The sequence below is a fragment of the Pagrus major genome, chromosome 1 (assembly GCF_040436345.1).
Source record: "Pagrus major chromosome 1, Pma_NU_1.0".
Taxonomy (NCBI): Eukaryota; Metazoa; Chordata; class Actinopteri; order Spariformes; family Sparidae; genus Pagrus; species Pagrus major.
Window position 1 is genome coordinate 21119244 of NC_133215.1, and position 18622 is coordinate 21137865.

At 38.8% G+C, this 18622-nt stretch overlaps 1 protein-coding gene across 3 annotated transcripts; it reads right to left on the reverse strand.

The window, feature by feature from the left end:
• Positions 1-4176: 4176 nt before the first annotated feature.
• LOC140998694 (butyrophilin subfamily 1 member A1-like) lies at positions 4177-17779 on the reverse strand. Of its 3 annotated transcripts, none has more exons than XM_073469068.1 (8): positions 17679-17779; positions 12215-12288; positions 11775-12116; positions 10951-11274; positions 9425-9547; positions 7525-7569; positions 7357-7404; positions 4177-7234 (listed from the first exon to the last, which is right to left on the reverse strand). In XM_073469068.1, the coding sequence occupies exons 2-7, from the start codon at positions 12282-12284 to the stop codon at positions 7358-7360; spliced, it is 951 nt and encodes a 316-aa protein (XP_073325169.1). In that variant the 5' UTR covers positions 12285-12288; positions 17679-17779; the 3' UTR covers positions 4177-7234; position 7357. The 3 variants fall into 3 exon arrangements, with proteins under 3 accessions (XP_073325169.1, XP_073325161.1, XP_073325153.1); XM_073469060.1 differs by having other exon boundaries at positions 17683-17699; XM_073469052.1 differs by lacking the exon at positions 17679-17779 and adding an exon at positions 12719-12766.
• Between the last annotated feature and the right edge of the window lie 843 nt (positions 17780-18622).

The window sequence follows — 18622 nt, forward strand, 5'->3', positions numbered from 1 at the left end:
AGACAATCAAGTGAACCTGCTACTAATGAAAGTGCTAGTTTGTCTACTGCAACTGTTGCTGCTGCTGCAGTGTCTACAGCGTTATCCAGTGCAACACCAACTAGACCTACAACCCAGAGGTCTGTGAGACAGCTTGTGCAAAAGGATATGTACTTTAAAATGTATTTTTTTGTAGCACTCTATTCCATGTTGAGTATAATAATCCATATAAATAATAAACACTTGATATAGGGGAGAACGGGGTAAGACGAGCCACTGGGTAAGACGAGCCACACCCTGTATCTAGGTAACCCTAAAAAAAAGTCATCATGTGACCACCAATTAAGGAAGTGTAGTTCACATTAGTGAAGCAATGTTGGATTCAAGCACATGGAGAGAGTGGTAAGCAAACTAGAGCAAAAAAAAAAAAGATTTTTGTCATTCAAATTAAATTCACCATGTCTTTAAAGTTATGAGTCTTGTATCTTAATCAAAACAGATATGTTGTGGACATTATTACATGTTAATTTATGTCAGTGTAAGCTACAAAACAATGTCATAAACTTAGCATAATTATTGATCTGAGCTACTGTGTGAAACAGTTCTGACAAAATGGAGGTTGTGGGGTAAAATGAGCCACTGTGGTGGGGGCAAGTTGAGTCATCAGTAACCCCAAATCTGAGCCACACCGAAAGTGGTCAGAAATTGTTCAATGCATACAGACACTACACTTACACTTAAATGCATATGGACTGACACCTAGGCATGCACATACATGAAAACACACATTTTCTGCCTGTCATTGTTACAAGTTAATGTTGATGTTTAATCACTGTTACAAGTGTTACCATGTTGTTTTTATAAATGCCAAATTGCTGACTAATGTTCAAGTTAAGTCACACACAAACATGTTAAGCATATACCAAAAGCACATGTATATGTAGTCTTTCTGTAGGGAACGCAAAGATCACAGTTACTGAAAAATGTTTAGTTAACGTTGAATTAAAGTAAGAGAGTTTTTGCTTTTGTTCAATTTATGGCATTAATAAAGTTTAATATGAGATGTATCAGAATTGTTTGATTTTGTCTAATTTTTATATCAGATAGTACTACTTAGGCCTACATGGCTCATTTTATCCCTACCTTGGTAGAACTGGCTCTCTTAAAAGAGCTGGAATTCCAATCACTGACTCCTGGTTCCTGCTTACTTTTACTTTGTTCTACAACACTGTACTGCCTATTCCTGCCAGGCTAAGGGGCGTAGCTCTGGCACTGACCCTATCCTGAACAGTCACTCTCAGTTTATTACATGATCAAAAATAAAGTGGTAGGCTTTTAAACAATTATGGAGCTCTTTTCTGACTGCATGTGTAGGCTACATCTGTTTTTACATTGCTTAATGTGTCATTTATTATCCAGGTATATTTGTGAAATTTATATCTGATTTGTAGTCTATGCCACGATTTTTGTTTTTTATTCTTCTGGCGATGGTAAAAGTATCATAAAATGTCAAACAATTCAGATCTGAGAAAGAAATTGGTTAGAATAAGGGACTGGGGAATGCATTATGTCAATGATGATCCTTTGTTAGATGTATAAAGGTCTCCACAATAATTTGGGACTCACTAACAGTCCCTCATTGAAGACATTTTGACATGTCACAGTGGGAAAAGCACAGGTGTAAAAATAAATCAATAAAATGAACAGTGGCTGAATTCCATTTAGCTGCTTCAGTTTCATGGTCCTGGTATTGTTCATGTTGGCTTATATAGAAAAGAACCGTCATTAATCTTATTAGTAACACCTGTGTTTTTACTGGTGTGACAAGTCAAAATGAGTGCTGTGAAAATGTGATAAACAGTATAGACATCATCATCATCTGATAAATCTTACTTAATCAATGCATTAACCTTTGCTGTCATTTCAGATCCATTCTTCTCCGCTGATGATCCTCACACTGTTCCTGCCTTTCACAGTCACCTAATCTTGCAGAAAAGACAAAGGCATAATTGAAAACCAGAGACCTTCTTAAGACTGGGTCACACCAGCCACGACACCGGTCAATGTGCTAACCAACCGATCCATGAGTACAACTACAGGAGTACTGAATACTTGTGGGTAGTACTCAAGATGCCATTACCATGAAGACACAGTCGGTTACAGCTCGAGGTGAAAACATAACCAGCCAACATTGTTGCTGCCGGTAAACCATTTAGGTGAGCTATAGTTTCAGAGTCGTGGTGTTCTGCATGCTCATTAACCCCACATTTGTTTCTCATAACAGATTGTACATTGTCTGCTGGTCATAGCTCATTTCATATGTAGGTCGACCTGGTGGAGGTCTTTAGATATAACAAAAGTAAAATCAATCTCTGTGGCTGATGCATGTCAGTCTAACCTATTCAAATATATTGAGTAAATATGTGCAACATGTCAAGACCCATTTTTGTGTTTACAGTATCCCAGGCCACATAACAAAAACAACAAACAAACAAACAAACAAACCACAAATTCAACACACAGGTGCTGGACAAAAACAACAGGAAACCTTACAGAGAAATCCAATTGCAGTATTTTTCATTACATTACAAAAATCCTGCAAACTTTGGACCCATTAGACAGTCAGAAGTGGTCTTGGCTGAACAACAGATATTGAACCTGTCGTAGACATACAGTCTACAGTGGACATAATCTGTACATCCATGCAACGCTCCATTCAAACCAATATGAAACCATTGATTGAAAAATTAAAGGTGAAACTCAGCTCCTTGATTCTGTGGACATAGACAAGCACAAGTGAACTTTCTTTCTATATACATCAACTCCTGTAAATCTGTAGTCTGTAATTAGATTCATAATGAGGAACTCTTACTCAGAAAGTGGACTGTCCTTCTCTCAGTGTACAAGAGAGCTTCTCCAGGTCTTGTCTATGTATAAACATCAAAACAGAATTCATTTTTCATCTAAATGCAGAGAACAGGGGCTTATCAAACCCTAACCCTTTACATGAAGACCCCAACAATAAAAACTGAACCTGGAGTGTCTTCTTTCAGAAATATTACTTCTAGCTCCAGAAATTATTACAACAGATTTTTAAACTTGACACCTGTTGATTCTGGGTGGTTTCAGAAAAAGTCTTGTGGGAATGATTAAATTAGACTGCAAATGTTTGTTGTTAATTGCTGGTGTTGTTTTTAAATGGATACTTAAACTCTCATTCAGTTTTCATTTGTCTAACTTCATGTTCCTCGTGACCACAGATATCATGTTGTGCACAAAACATCTTATGTTGGATAGTGACATTTTGCGTCATCTCGATTTATGTACATGCACATGGGTTATTAATGACCTGAGGAGGAAAAATCAATCAGCAAATGAGAAAGAAGAGTTCCATGGGACTATCTCAGGAATGAAAAAGGTCCTACTTATTAATATTAATTAAACACAAATAAAAACAACCCAACAGCACATTAGTTTCCATGTAGTTAACCTATGCTGTTATGGCCTGACAACATGCTGTAATGCTATTTGTCCAATAGATGGCAGGATTGCTATCCATTCAAGGTTTTCAAGATCTGCACTGCCAACACTCATCTTAAATCTGGGTCAACATTATCTGATATTGGAACTGATATATTTTATCTACTGATATACATGAACTGACAAGGTCAGCCTGAAAATGAATGGCAATTACAGTGATAAGACCCCTAATCCAGAGTCAGAGACTTCATTATTCAGCAGTAATGTTGCACGGCACCTGTTGATGCACGGAGAAAACGATTTTCAAGGAAAAGAAATTGAAGAAAAAGAAGTAGCATGAATTGAATCATTCTAACAGCAGAATAAGAAACACTATAAGCTCTTGAGTGGCACATTGCTCTGTTATCAAGTCAGCTGATCAGGAACAAGATGAGCATTTACACACAATCTCAAAATTAGGTGTCTACAGGTGGTAATGTGTTATAGACAGGAGTATCAGTTGTCACATCTAAGGCCAGCAAATAAATCTTAACACAAGTTGAACATTTACATTGGAAATCATTCTGTCATGTCTGTTTTCCTCTGAAACAGGAGGGAATGACGTTGTTTTCGTGTCCAGACGTTTACTACCATTACCCAATACAAGCCACCTGACTGGTGTAATATAATCTACATGAGTGTGCAGCAAAAACAACAATGAACAAATCAAAACAGATCCTTTTTTACAGATGAGAATGTATTTTTATTCAATTAAAAACGTCACAGATCCCAGTGTATACAGTGCATGTTAATCATAAAAACACAACACAGAGTAATCAAAATGTTCGTACTGTCTGTGATTCTGTGGCACATTTCATTCAGAGCGGATGTATAAACTGCATCAAAAACATAAACTCACACACACAGAATTAAAGTTTTCACAGATTTACAAAAACAGTATATATATGTATATAAAATCGCATTCATAGTAGCATCTTTCACATGGTTTTTACATTTCTGAAATCAACTCTACACTTCAAACTTATATCCTGTTGTTTTTCTCCATGTGAAAAGTCAATGATTAACCCTGATAACTTTGCTTTACAGAGCCAAGATTAATCATATACTTTTGAGGATGATAAGATGTTTGTGTTGAGCACACCTTACTCTTTGTTTTGCTTTGTTTTAATGTACAGAACAGGATATTTTGTCATGCCTGGCTCTATTAACAAAAAGAAAAAAAAGTCAGAAATCTGGATCCCAAAAGACTGAAAATGGTGGCAGCCATTTTCTGAGGACTGGTATCAGATAAGAAGAATGAAACCAAAAACCCGTCTGAGCTGATGAAGATAAGAGTTTAAGGTGCATACTGCTGCCAGAAGTTACATAAACAACAAAGACGGTTAGAGGAAGACAAACATTTGTTCTAGTATTTTGCAATAGCAAGTAAGGGACAATTGAACATCATGTGACACACGGAAGTGCAACCAGAATCTATCGAGCAAACTTTCTCGGTGGTCAGAAAAAGGATATGAAAAAAGCGGGGGTGGAATGTTCTCAGGACAGTGAAGGGAAACACTGGACTTTAAGTTAGACCAGTTGACTTCATTGATGTACTAAAACCATGAAAAGCTTCTCAGCAAAGACCCTTAAAGGAAATGGCTGGTGATACCCTACTTTTTAAAAGTTTTCTACGAATCCCATTAAAAGACAAAAACCAACATGAATTCATCTCATAACAGTGTCGCCTGTGTGTCCAAAGCCTGATGCAGCTTATTTGTCTTTGCCAAAGACCTTCATCCAGGGTTTCCCCCAGGAAACTGGCACTGCCAACCTTTGATTTGTTCCAGACATGCTGCTCTGATTAATTGCTGCAAATAAAACACGCAATGTAATCGATCATTCGGTGTCACCGGATTCTGACGCATATACTCTTGTTATCAATGTAATGGCTAGATGATGGTCTAACGCAGCAAAACTCAACGACAGGAGGCAATGAGGCCAGTTCATAAATGAACATTAATATATTTATCAGATTTAGCAGAAAAAATAAACATTAAAAGGTCCATAACTCATCTTTCTTTGAAATTCTTTATTTCAAATTACCTTAAAATGACACTGACACTAGGCTCTAGATATGCTATTTTACTGCATTAAAAAAAAATTTCTTCAAAAAATCATTTTGCAATGATTCATAAACATAAACTGCTCCTATCAGGGACAGAATGAATAGCATATTGAAAATCCTCTGGTGTAAAATTCACATTTATGGGATTAAAATAATCCCCCTTTCCTCTGTAACTTTTGCACAGCCATCACACAAAGATCAGCCTTCTCTTTATTACTTAGAAGCTACTTTATATCATTATACAAAACATTTAAGTCCCTCTGTTCAGTCCTGGCAATCTGGTTTACAGCGCCCTCATGTCTGGTAACCAGGAGTGTCTGTGCCCAGGGTACAGCAGAATTTCCTTCAGCAGACTCTTTGAATGAATGAATCCATAAAATTATTTTCATTATGAATCTGAAAATGGTCAGCAGGCCACTCAACTGTATATCTGGCTCGCAGACCATAAATTGAGTATTACTGGTCTGAACTGTCTGCTACTTCCTTCATATGTTTGAGTCAATCCTACCTGGTGCCACTGGTAATTACTAGGGCAACAAATGATTACTCCTCCTTGAGTAATGTTTGCTAAAAGTGAGTGCGGTGCTGTGAAGCTTAAAAAAATAAAATAAAACCACAGGTACTTCTAAACTCTTGTTTTCTAAACAATTTACATCTTCAGCAAGATGAATGGGCCCAGATCTCTGACTTTCCTATCCTGTCTCAAGTATGACACCATACCACACCATACCATACCATACCATACCATACCATACCATACCATACCATACCATACCACACCATACCATACCATACCATACCATACCATACCATCAATGCGATTGATACACTTTACTGTCTTGGCCCTGCAAGCAAATTTGTCTTGGACTCAAATGCTGTGCACATATAGCTACCTCCACAATAAAAATAAAATAAAGAGGCAGAAAGGCAGCAGCTGCAGACAGGGTAGGAAAGTCAAAAAGTATTGAGATAGACAAGTGTCTGGTTGCTTTTAGTCTTTTCATGGGATTTGCTGACAACATAATGCTGTCTTTTAAAACCATCAAACAAACTTCCAAGTCATGTGTGAAGTGAAAAATGCAAAAATTTGTCAAATCTGAGCAACTAGCTGTAGCATTTCTCTGCCATTTCTTAAGTCTCTGCCCCTATCCCAAGAATATGATACAACGCTTTCCTTGTAATGCTGACATTATATGAGAAAAGGAAGTGAGAAGGACGGGTATTCCTGCCAAGCTGCCAAAGGCTACAGTCACTGCATGGGCTGAACAAAGACAACATTAAACAACATTTTCCCTGCACATCTTAGAGATTCACTGCCATCCTAAAATCACTATCAAGTTGGTTTGTTGTGGACGTTACAAATTGATCACAATATAGTTGATCAGAGTTTTAAGATCACAGGTCCTGCCTGTCTGTCACTTATTTAAAATCAGTTGAGGTTTTGTTTTAGATCAGACTAGATCTAAGAGTGTTGATTAAGTGACCCTTTTGGTGAATGAAGCGCTTACATTTCCTCTGGTAAATCACAGTAATACAAGTTATTTCTGGTTATACACACAGTTCTTTGCAGTAGGAAAAGTGCCGCGACAGACCAACACTTAGCAAACAAGGAAGTTGTGATATCAGGTTTCCACTAAGTTTGCATATTCCTGTGACATGCTGTGCCTCCTGCAGAGAGACAGTGAGAGAGTTTTTAGTCACCGGATATTATCTTGTAGACTGCCAACACACACAAATATATTGAAGTGAAACTAATCTTCTCAACTATTTACTGGAAACATTAAAATCACCTCAGGCCAGGGTGTCTTGGTATTCTTTATCCATCTCCTGATGACCTCCTGCAAAAGGTTTAATACCAAAGTCTGAGTTAATCCTCATACACTTCATCTTAGAAACAGTAGTAAAACAAGTTTTATTAGTTGGACACAGTGAGTAACAATGCTGTATTTCAGGCTTACCTTCCTCGGCCTCTGACTCAAATGTACGGACTTCCCGACGGTCACCTGGAACAAATTCAAGATTTTATTGTGGGTTACAGTCCGTGGGTGTAAAACCATCACCAAACTAAGCAAGTTAATGACCTGCAAGCATAGGAAGATCCCCTATGATAAGTTTCTGACACATGAATCAGATTATATTATGATTCAAAGACTGATGATTAGAAACCAAGCCCAGTTTTCCACAAGTCATGGAAAATATACAACCTATGTCCTGTGTAGTACATATGACTGTACTTCCCAGGACATCTTTAAAGTCAGAGGAAACCCCAGGGAACAGTTTATTATTTTATGTTAATAAAGTGATGCCAAGGTAGTGCAGGGATATTGCAGAAGTTTTTGGTCAGGGATCAACATGTACTCCAAAGTTCAAAACACGGTGGGAGGAGTGCATGCTCGAACAGGCTTGGAATGCAATCAGACTGTCTGTGGTGAGTTAGTTTGGTGTCATGCTGGCTGAAAAAATGCCGTCTAGGAGGCCACTGCAGATACATTCAACTATTAATCAGTAAAAGAGAGTAAAACATTTTAAAAAATCAAGCAAAAATAAATCAGCTCTGTAGAAATAGAAAAATCATTAGATAAAACCCTTATTTTCACCTCAAAAGTCTATGGAGCAGAAACAGTGTCTTTAAATGTTGACAATTGAAAATTAAACCTGAACTGAAATAAGTACATATTGGCAATGAAACATTTGTAGTGGGAAGTTCCACTGAAAAATAAATCTCAGACATTAAAACTCAATTACATTTTGATATATTTGTATTTTGGTGTTTTTCAAGTCACAGTCATCTGATTTTTTTCATATGTCTACCTTTTTTTAATGACAGTGTTTTGACATTAGAATCCGTCATTAAAACACATTAAAATGCAAAACATTATACGTCTTCTTCATTTTCCAGGGGAACATTTTCAGGTGTCAATACGTGTTTCAATGCCAGTGTTTCCTTTTTTCAGTTCAGGTTTTGTTTAGTACTGTCGATGCTGAAATTTAAGGTCACTGTCACTAAATGTTAACCCATCGTCCCAGTTAGAAAAGAACAAAAGCAGCAGTATTGGATGTCCAAAGACGGACGTACCCATAAGGGGTATTGTAGAGTGCCTCCGGGCCTCTGTAAAGAAAATGACGAATGAATGAAAAAGTCTTGTTGTGACACACTCACTGCAAACATCTAAGTCTGCTTACTTCACAAATTTGTGTGGGACATTTTTCACACCGCTGAAGGGAAAAGTTTCCGCTCTACTGTTTGAAGCTAATTAAGGCTACACTAATCCTACCTAACAATAAACGAGAGCGTACTTTCCCATCATGAATAACTGGTCTTGCAGGTGTTATTCAGGTTTTTCCACCTGCAGCTAATCTTCGCCTATTGTCTGCTTATTTCCTTGTAACGCTTTATTGTTGATAGACTACCAAATATCATAGTAGTAGAAGTACTGCTGTAATTGCATACTTTGTCAGTAATGCTACTCACTGTTGTTTATTACAGTAAAAGGGTTAGCATCACAGTTTTTAGAGTCTGTCTTAAAACAATAGTCACGTGCCTCTTCTTTGGATGTTCATATAAGTGCCGGCTACTGGTCTGATTTTTTCATAATGTTTCATTACATACACTACATTGGAAAATGTTTTTGTTCAAAGCGACTTACATTAAGTTCATTTAACTCCATACGTACAGAGCTAGAGGTCATTAAAAGCAACATTTTCATTAAAAGAGAGCATTCCAGCCAAATAAAGAACAAAGAGTTCAGTGCTACAGTTCAACATTTTGTCTTGTACCTTTTTACACCTGTTATGTTCATACTCACAAATGAATATATTTAGACCAAAAGCCAAACGAGGCCCTGTGTGGATACTCACGTCGAGATCGCCTTTTGTGAAGGATCACCATCACCACCAGCAATCCTACGATCAGCGATCCGATGACCACCACAGGAGCAACTATTGTGGAGACTGGGGCAGACGGCTTTCCTGGTTCCCCACCTGAATAAATGAATAACAAAGCTTTAATGTTCTAATCCTTCAAGTCATGAACAAAAAGAGGAAAGAAGTGTGTGTTAAAATGAGGTATGTAAGCACTTTGTGGAAATTCCCCCTGTAATACTGTTAGCTGCCTACATTCACTTTCTCTTTTACTCCTGCTGGGGTCTGCATTTGAACATCAGCCCTGAGTGAAAACGCCAGCCTTGTAGAGAAAGTAAACAAGGTGGCAGGCAGGCAACGACAGATAAAGATCAGCTGATAATGATTGACCTGTAACTGTATGTGGCAGCTGTGAGAACGCAGATAACAGCTCAGCTAGAGGGCCTAATGGGAACTTGTTGACGCTTTAATATTGTGATTTAATAGTGAATCTGTATTTTCCACAACGCAGCTCAGACGTTGACCGTCATGCATAGTTTTCTGTCTTTGTGCGGAGCATTGTTTTGAAGTTTTGAAGTCACATCAGCTTTAGAGACATGATGCAGCCTGACTATTCATCAACTTGTGTATCAAAACAACTACAGCACAGGAAATGGCTGGCTTCAGATAAAACAAACACACAATGTAGTGATGCAGGGGACCAAAACTTCCATCTTTTCTGGAATGTATTTATATGGAGCTCCTGCTTTTTTTGTGGTTCAATGTTCAAGGTCAGTCTAACCTGTCAAGTTTTTTTTTTTCTTTTGAAGACCAACAGGCTCCTGAAGACTTTATGGCTCAGATACACCAAACTGACTTCAAAGAACTAGTGCCGATGAAGGCTGACTGTTGCCTGTGTCTCTGCCAAAAAGCTAAAACACACCACGAAGACTACAGCCGTCGGCCAGCTAGCTCCTATGTTCTGCGCCTGTGTGAGAGGAAATTCCTCTCCATACCACCAGGAAGTGGTAGTCTGTGTTCATCATTCAAAAAGGGAAACATGAAGTCTCAGGACTGTGTATTAACATAACCAAAAGAGCACTTTTAATTAAGAATATATCTGATTAAAAGTTGCAAATAGCACTGGCAAAGAGGTGGAAGCGGTAAAAACAAGGAGTCATTGCACTAAATGGTAGAAATAATGGATATTAAGCTACAGGCTCTGAGGGCTTTCTCTTTCTTTTTCCATTTCTCTACTTGTTTCCATTTCTACCTTAGTTTTCACTCATTGGAAAATTCATACCTCTTTAACCTCCAAAGCCAACAACAACAACAACAGAAAAAGCACTACAGTTGGCATGTGGTTTAAGTCTTACTTAAGCAATCTTAAATGAAGGTTTATGTTAATGTAACCGTAGTGACATCCGTGTTGCTTCAGATTTCAGGGGGAAGGATGAGCTCATGTGTAACTGTGGTGGAAATGGCTGTATGACATTTCATTGTGTGATGCAGGATTGAGCCAAAAGGCATTAAAGAACATATACCTAAACGGCCTGATGCGTCTCGTCCCTCTGGTACTTCAAACATGGCCTCATCTTCTTTGCCTCCACTGGTGTTGAACACTGCACATTTATACTTGGAGTAAGTGGATCCTTGCAACAGAGTCAGCCTGCTCAAGAGGTCAAACAGACCACTTTTTGTCTGCTTCACCTCCATTTCAGCGCTCTTCGTCCATTCCTCGTTCAGCTCACCAAACCAGCGAATCTGACCTTTCGGGTAGCCACCAACAGAGTTACAGACCAGGGTACCACCTGTACTTTGAGTTATCTTCTCAGGTTCAGAGATTATAGTTGGTTTGCTGTATTTGGCTGTGAAGACAAAGCACACATGATCATAAAGCTGAACATTGCACCACAACGTCAATTAAATGACACCAATAAAGTATTGCAAAATTATTACTGACTACAATATTTGACTCGTTCTTTGGAGTACAATGTGTAAAAGGAAATGCAAATAATGAAGAAACTGACTACAGAAGGTATTTTTGATTTTGATTATTTGTCACAATGAAACAGAAAGCGTCCAACAGAGAGAGACAGCTGAATCTGTTTCATAGAAAATACCAATCTGCTAGTGGAGGAAAGTCCCCTGATCTCTAAACAATCTTCATTCCATCAAAGCCACAATTAAATCTTTCTGTGTGTCACTAGAACATATAATATGTTAACAGAAACAGGGAAGACTTTAATTGTGGTTTAGCTTTGAGGTGAATTGTAGGGATTCGCTTTGAAGACTAAAGATGGCCATCTCTCTGTGCCACATAGTTGTCAGAATGTTTCAGTGGTCAAACATGGCTGAAGGCTCTCACCTGTGACTTTAAGGCTGGTCTCGCTGGTTGTAAAACCTCTGTCTGTCACCACCGTACATGTATAAACTCCCTGAGCCTCCACAGCAGTGTTGGTGATGTGCAGGGATACATTCATGTTCCTGCTGTTCCAGGATGGTTCAGCAAACGAGTAGCCTGGCTGTTTTTTAGTTAGTTCCCCTTGGTGAAAAACCAGTAAGGGCTCGTCAACTCCCTCTTTCTTCCAACTGACTGTCCGGATTTCTAAGTCTGTTGCCTCTTGAGAAGTTTTGACGGTACACTCCAGCAGTGACAGCTGGCCATACTGTCCCACGTTTTCAGTCTTGCATTGCACATTTACAAAGCCTGTAGAAGAAAAATTTGTTTTTTGAAAAGGGATGGGTCGTTACATCAGTAGCAGGCAGAATGTCATACTTCATACTCTCAGATGAGGCAGAACTTACCAGTATTTGCATTTCCTGCAGTGATGTAGATGACAGTGAAAATGAAGATACCAATGGAGGCCATGTTCATTTACCTGAAATGACAATTTTTAATGATGACATAAGTTAAAATGTAACAAACACATACACCCATGGAGGGTTATTTCTGCGGATCGGGGGTGCAAAGGAAAGTCAGGTGCACAATGGTACTATTGTTTTTTTTTTGGCCAGAGGTGCTCAGCATCACCTGGGTCTCACTTGTTTATATGGTGGGATTACAATTATGCATTACAGTTCAGTGAATTAGGGGCTGATGAAATTAATGGCCAATAAAATTCACTTTTAGAAGACAGCACTCTCTGTCTTAAAAGAAACTAAAACTGCACTGCTCATTTATTATGTTTTGCGACATAGTTCTAGTTGCACAAACTTAACTCAGTTCGCGGTGGATCTGATGTGCGTAATCGGGGTTTTACTATGTGCATCATGCAAAAAAAATGAGCAGATGGAACCAATAATGCTGACCTCAGATGACTGTATGTGGAGTCACCAGTCAGCAGGGGACGCCTCCATCTGCTGTGGATGACAGATGCTGGTAAGAATCACAATTGTCTCGACAGTTGTTATACCATTATACTGGTAAGTATAATGACGTGAAACAAAGAAGCATAATGTGGGTGAAAAGAGTTTATGTGACTTTGGGGAGGTTTGTTTGCTCCCAGAAAAGAAAGTGACAACAGCAGAAGGCAGGTACACTGTGAGTCACGCTCTGTTAACCTGGTCTGAGCAGGCAAGCAGCAGACTTCACCAAATATAGACAATCTTAGCAGAAACATTAACCGCTAGCTTGCCAGTGATAACACTTCCTGTTGTGACAAGTCAGCAAAGTATTAAACTAGCAGAGGAGAGGAACGAACATAAGAAAAATGTCACATCATTGGTGCAGAAATGTGCTTTGCATTGCAAAGTTTCCACCTGAAACAAACACAGCCTCCACTAACATCATACAAGATTGTGACGTGAGGGGGACTAAACTGATCACAAGTCAACTGAGACGAGACCACCAGGGCTAAAAATGGTTTCCTGGCTAGTTTGTTTGAAAGCACTTACTTGCATTGGAACACATCCAGTGACACAAATAGTGAATCAACAAAGACCAAAGGCTTTGCAAAAGCTCATTAACCCATCTCAAAATGCCTGTTCTAATCTAAACCAAGGGGAAATTACTTCTACCAAAACACAAAAAGCTCTTAGAGTAGCTGCACATTAGATCTAGCATGGCAGAGAACCCAATATTCAACCTGATATTATACCTGATATAAATAATTTCAGTAAGATGGTTCCAGTTGTGTCACCAAGGACAGATTGTGTTCTTTTTAAGCATGCACTAACAGTAGTCTGTTCTTGTCATTCATTAGTCTGCTAAATAATACAATTGAGAGTTCATTTGTGGCTTTGCTCTGGTGACCACTGAACCCTCGTGATGTCCTTTTGTTTCCTTATACCCTCCAGCAATTGAAAAGAATCTCATAATCTGATCTCTAGGTCTCTGCTTTCACTTTTGCACTAATTTGCAACTTGACTTGATTTTGCCTACCAGGTGAAAACAGCATTGATAGATACCTTGCATGCACATGTGCTTTTGGGAGGGGCAGTTACGCTCATTTGGCAGACACAAAGCAGAGAAAAAAGAAGGACTATGGCTGTGAAGCTGCACGGTGAGAGTGATAAAACCATCAACTGCTCGGTTATACACTAATACAGCTTTGTTTTGTCTTTTGTTTAATGGTCTGTGTCCTGGCATTTGGCGCAGTGTCAGTCCTTTTCTTTCTTTCTTTCTTTTTGCTACCACACAGTTCCCACGATTGTAATTTGTTGTTTTTGAGAATCTGCCATTTTGTAGAAACATTATTTTTTTTCTTGTAAGTTTCCATGGTCCTTAGTTCCCCAGTTCAGTTCTCCTAAATTGGCCAAAGCTGGACAAGTTTGTTTTGTTTTCACAAGACACATCTCTTCTCCAGTGAATTTATATTACAATTGCATGCACACACACACACACACACACACACACACAAAATACAAAACAGACACTAAAGTAGATCCTAAGTGGAGACATCTGAACACTTTTGCAACTTGTGTTCAACTTGTATTCGAAATGATTCTGGTCTCCCAGCTATGATCCACAATCTCACCTCTGTGGTTGAGTTCCAAATATTCCACATATTAATCACTTGAATATAAAAAGCCATCTTTGCATGAAGGATATTTTCTGAAAAGACATTTGCATTATATTTAGATTTATTAAGAGTGACTGAGCCAGAAACCATGAGAGATTGTATCATGTCAATGATCACCTTTGCACTGAATTGCATAAAGTTATCGAAACTTATTGTATTTTATTTCTTGAGAAATGTGGCAATTGTGAGATCTTATCGGCGTCTTGTCTACAATGTTTATTCATTGGTCAAATATTATCTTAAGAAAGTTGGTGACTGCAGACTCAGGCCAGGAAGCTGCACAATACACAAAATAAAAATATAAAATAAAAATAAAAATGCATGCATTAATCTATTTGACATATAAAATGGTTTCTGATTAGTCTAAATATACGCAAGTGTTATATTGTAAGTGGTGGTCTAACATAGGGCCGGAACTACTTCAGAAACCTGTTTGACCAGCTGTCCACTAACGTTTAAAGTGTTTTAATCAAACAGATAAGGAGTCATACTGAAAGAGAAAGTCAACTTGGGAGTTTTTTTTTAATCATACATGAAGAGTTAAGGATGTGCCAAATATGAGCTAATTTCCTTTACGCTTCAAAGAGCTGGGGTTGTCTGCGATGACCCCTGTGCTCTGTTATTACTTCTCGTTGGCTTATTCTTCCCTGTTAAGAATATTTATGAAATCTTGGTTTGGTTGTGTTTATTTTTTTTGTTTTTTGGCTACTCACATGTCTCATCTCCTGCCTGAACCTTGATTTGGTTCATGACATAGCACAGCACAGTCACAGCAGCATCTTGTTATGTCCTTAATTGACTATTATCATTTCAGCCACATGGTTCAACAAGCTTTAATTTGCCATTTGGAAATGGTCACTATTACGCCAACACAAAAGGGCAAGGACAGTCCCCATCTTCCCTAAGCGACTTGAATGAATAAGCGACTTGTGTTTGAGGACACAAGTCACAAGAAATTCTTACATTACTAAACTGGACAAATAAGAAGTACACCCACAGTGTGGACAGTCATTCAAATAGTGAAAGAATTCGAGCACAATAAACATGCATTCCCAATACAACAATTAGGTCACTGCAGCTGTGTGGTGGCGGATGCCTGTCTGAAACTGTTGGACACAGTGGTGAAACATCTGTACTCCCCAAAGTACCACGCAAGGATTTAGGGTAATCCATGAATTTATCTTCCGATTGCAACACACTGAACATTACACGCCAAATCTTGCTAAACAGCTAACTAGGACTATAAGTCAATCCAACTCTGGAATTATGGATACACACCGCAATGCAGGACAGGTCACACGGTTATGGTTTTTCTCCAGTAATATTGTTTTAAACTCAGTGGTCACACAGGATGTACTCTATCAAAATTCCTGTCTCTTAAAATGACTCTGGTGGCCTGGCCTGTCTGTTCACTTCCTGTTTGGATAACACCAGTGTGTGAAGGATCTCACAGTTTTTGTGCCACGACAGTTGTTGAAGCTGATTATCTGCAAGATCAAGGAGTGCAAAGATGATACTTTGGTCCCAGCAGCAGTGGCATTTTATAGTTCACAAATCCATTATCTATCTAATCCTTTGTTTGGCGCTTAACACATTTTTTTTGAGAGTGGAGAGACAGGTGTATGACAGCTTGTCGGTTTGATACAAGCCAGTAACACGATACAGTTCTTAGTCCCGACACTTCAAACATTCTTGACAAAAATCCCTTAAATTGAAAATCTAGTTGATAACCTCAGCCACTTTTTGAAAGGGAAGGAACTATGGCACCAAAGTAAAGACAGCCTCTTGTGTTTTTTCAGTCATTCTCACTCTGTGTACAAGGAAGCAAACCCTCACCCTGCTGAGGACATTTCAGTGTTTTAAGTCAGAAAAGAAGAATATGTCAGTAAGTGTACGCAGCCCTTTAATCATGATCAAGTAACCAGACATTAACAATGTAAGTGCTGCACCACGAGACCAACAGTGATAGACGTGGAATAAATACCGAAAGTGACTCCCTGCCACAAAAGTTACAGAGAAAACACTGTCGCAGCCATCCAACCCCCGCATCAGAGAGCCCGACCAATACTTGATTTTTTGATATCGATATATCAGCCTATATACATACTGTACATATATTTTGCTATCATCCCTCAAATGTCAATCTAACACTTGACAAAGGTATGTAATGGAGGCGGGATATTTTATATTTTTCATAAATAAAAAAAAATCTTCACAAGGAATTCAAGAATATAAATGACCCAAAACATCTTTTTCCGCATTAAAGAAAATAAAAAAATATCAAATAACAAACAGACTGATAAAGATATATCAGTGATAAGCCAATATCTGCCGATAATATTGGCCAACCGATATATCGGTCAGGCTCTGAAGGGAACCAACATATTTTGCATAAGGGCTGGGCTCACCCTCCATAAATCAGGCGCTTAACATATGCCATCTGAATTGTTCCCCCCTGAAAACAGATTCACTGAATAGTTATGGCAAAACTTTATATAGACCACAAATGATGTGCTGTGCTGCACAGGAGCCTCCTTGCGACAGAGAACAAGCTTGCCACTGTAGAATATCAGCACACATCATCTGTGGTTGTTATCTCAGGGCGTACACGCTTTCCAAAATGCCTCAAGTGGTCCACTTAACTCACTTTCACTTACATACTAATTTGGGGAATCACAATACAAACAACTCCCTGCTGTTAAAGCGTGCCTCCTCTCCTGCCTGTTTTCAGTGCCAGGCTCTTATGTACCCTACTACACTACATTATGACGCATTTTCCTCCACCTGGTCGTGTTAATTCCACTTTTGTGAAGGTTGTGCTGTGTGTGAACACATGTTCAACGTCTATGTTATCTATACTCGTACCTTAACCTAGTATTTCCTTAAGGGCTATTAAGTGAGACGAGGGGGGAAAATACAAGTGTATAATAGGCAGCGTCAAGGTAAAGCTGTAGAGCACTTGAACGCGACACTGTGACCGATAGTCGAGTCACTTCCCCGTTTGTTAACAACACAGACAACTTCTATTATCAGAAATATAACATAAAAAAACACAATGCTCGAAAAGTACATTCATTAAATCATGAACATGTGTGGATTAACTTACCTGTAGCTGTTTAACGTCGGCTACCTAGTCTACCGCACCACATTATTTTGTATACACGCTCCATATGTTATCGACATCCACGCCTCACTAACAATGTGACACACCTCACCGTAAATACAACAATAATAATGTAAACACTTACCTACACGCTCCTCAGCAAGGCAGGCACACCGTGTCTCGACGGAGGAATAGTCGTTGTGCTGAGGTCTGGCCATCCACTTACTTTCACTTTCGGAATGACTACACAGACAAACACTGTTGGGCCGGCTCTATTCGTGCCAAGCAAGTCTGGCACTGACCCAAGAGTCAGCAAGCGTCAGACCCAAGACAAATGGAAGCTAATGAGAAAGTTATGTTTGAACTTTACTCTTGTTATTCTCTCTCTGTGCTGTGCATAATGCTGTAATCATTATTTTGCACCAAAAGGTACCCTTTTTTTCATAAAGGATAGGCACACATTTTTTTTAAAAAAATCTGTCTTAAAGGATAAGTTCAACCAAAACTGAAAAGTCACTCATTATCCACTCACCCTCATGCTGATGGAAGGTCAGATAATGTTTTGCGGTCAACGAAACATTTCTGGAGCTTCACAGCAAAACAGCGTGGCGGCATTCTCCTAAACAACTGAAGTAGATGGGGACTTGTTTCTAAAAACGGGGAAATAAAACATCAGAGCTCCCGACAGCTTGTCCGGTTTAATGGAAGTCTCAGGAAGCACAGAGATCCCAAGTTGATTTGAGAAGACATTATTTACGCCCTTTTTTAAAGTCTTAACTTTAGCTGCTTGGAGAAACGTGTTAGCGCACCCCATTTTAAGTGGGTACACGACCTTGAGCACATCAAGGGTGTAAATAATGTCCTCCAGAGTCAGGCTGAAACAGAGGGCGGAGTGATACTTGCTTTTGGATCACACGTTTTCCTGTAAATGCAGTCAGTAGTCAGTCCTCATTTTGTGCAATGTATTCAAAAAGTTAACTGAGGCTCATATTAAGTTTCAGCAGTCTCGGTCAAATAAAAAGTAAAAGTAAATATATTCCAAAGTGAAAATGTGTGTGTATTAGATTTGTTTTCTCTTTCTCTCTGATC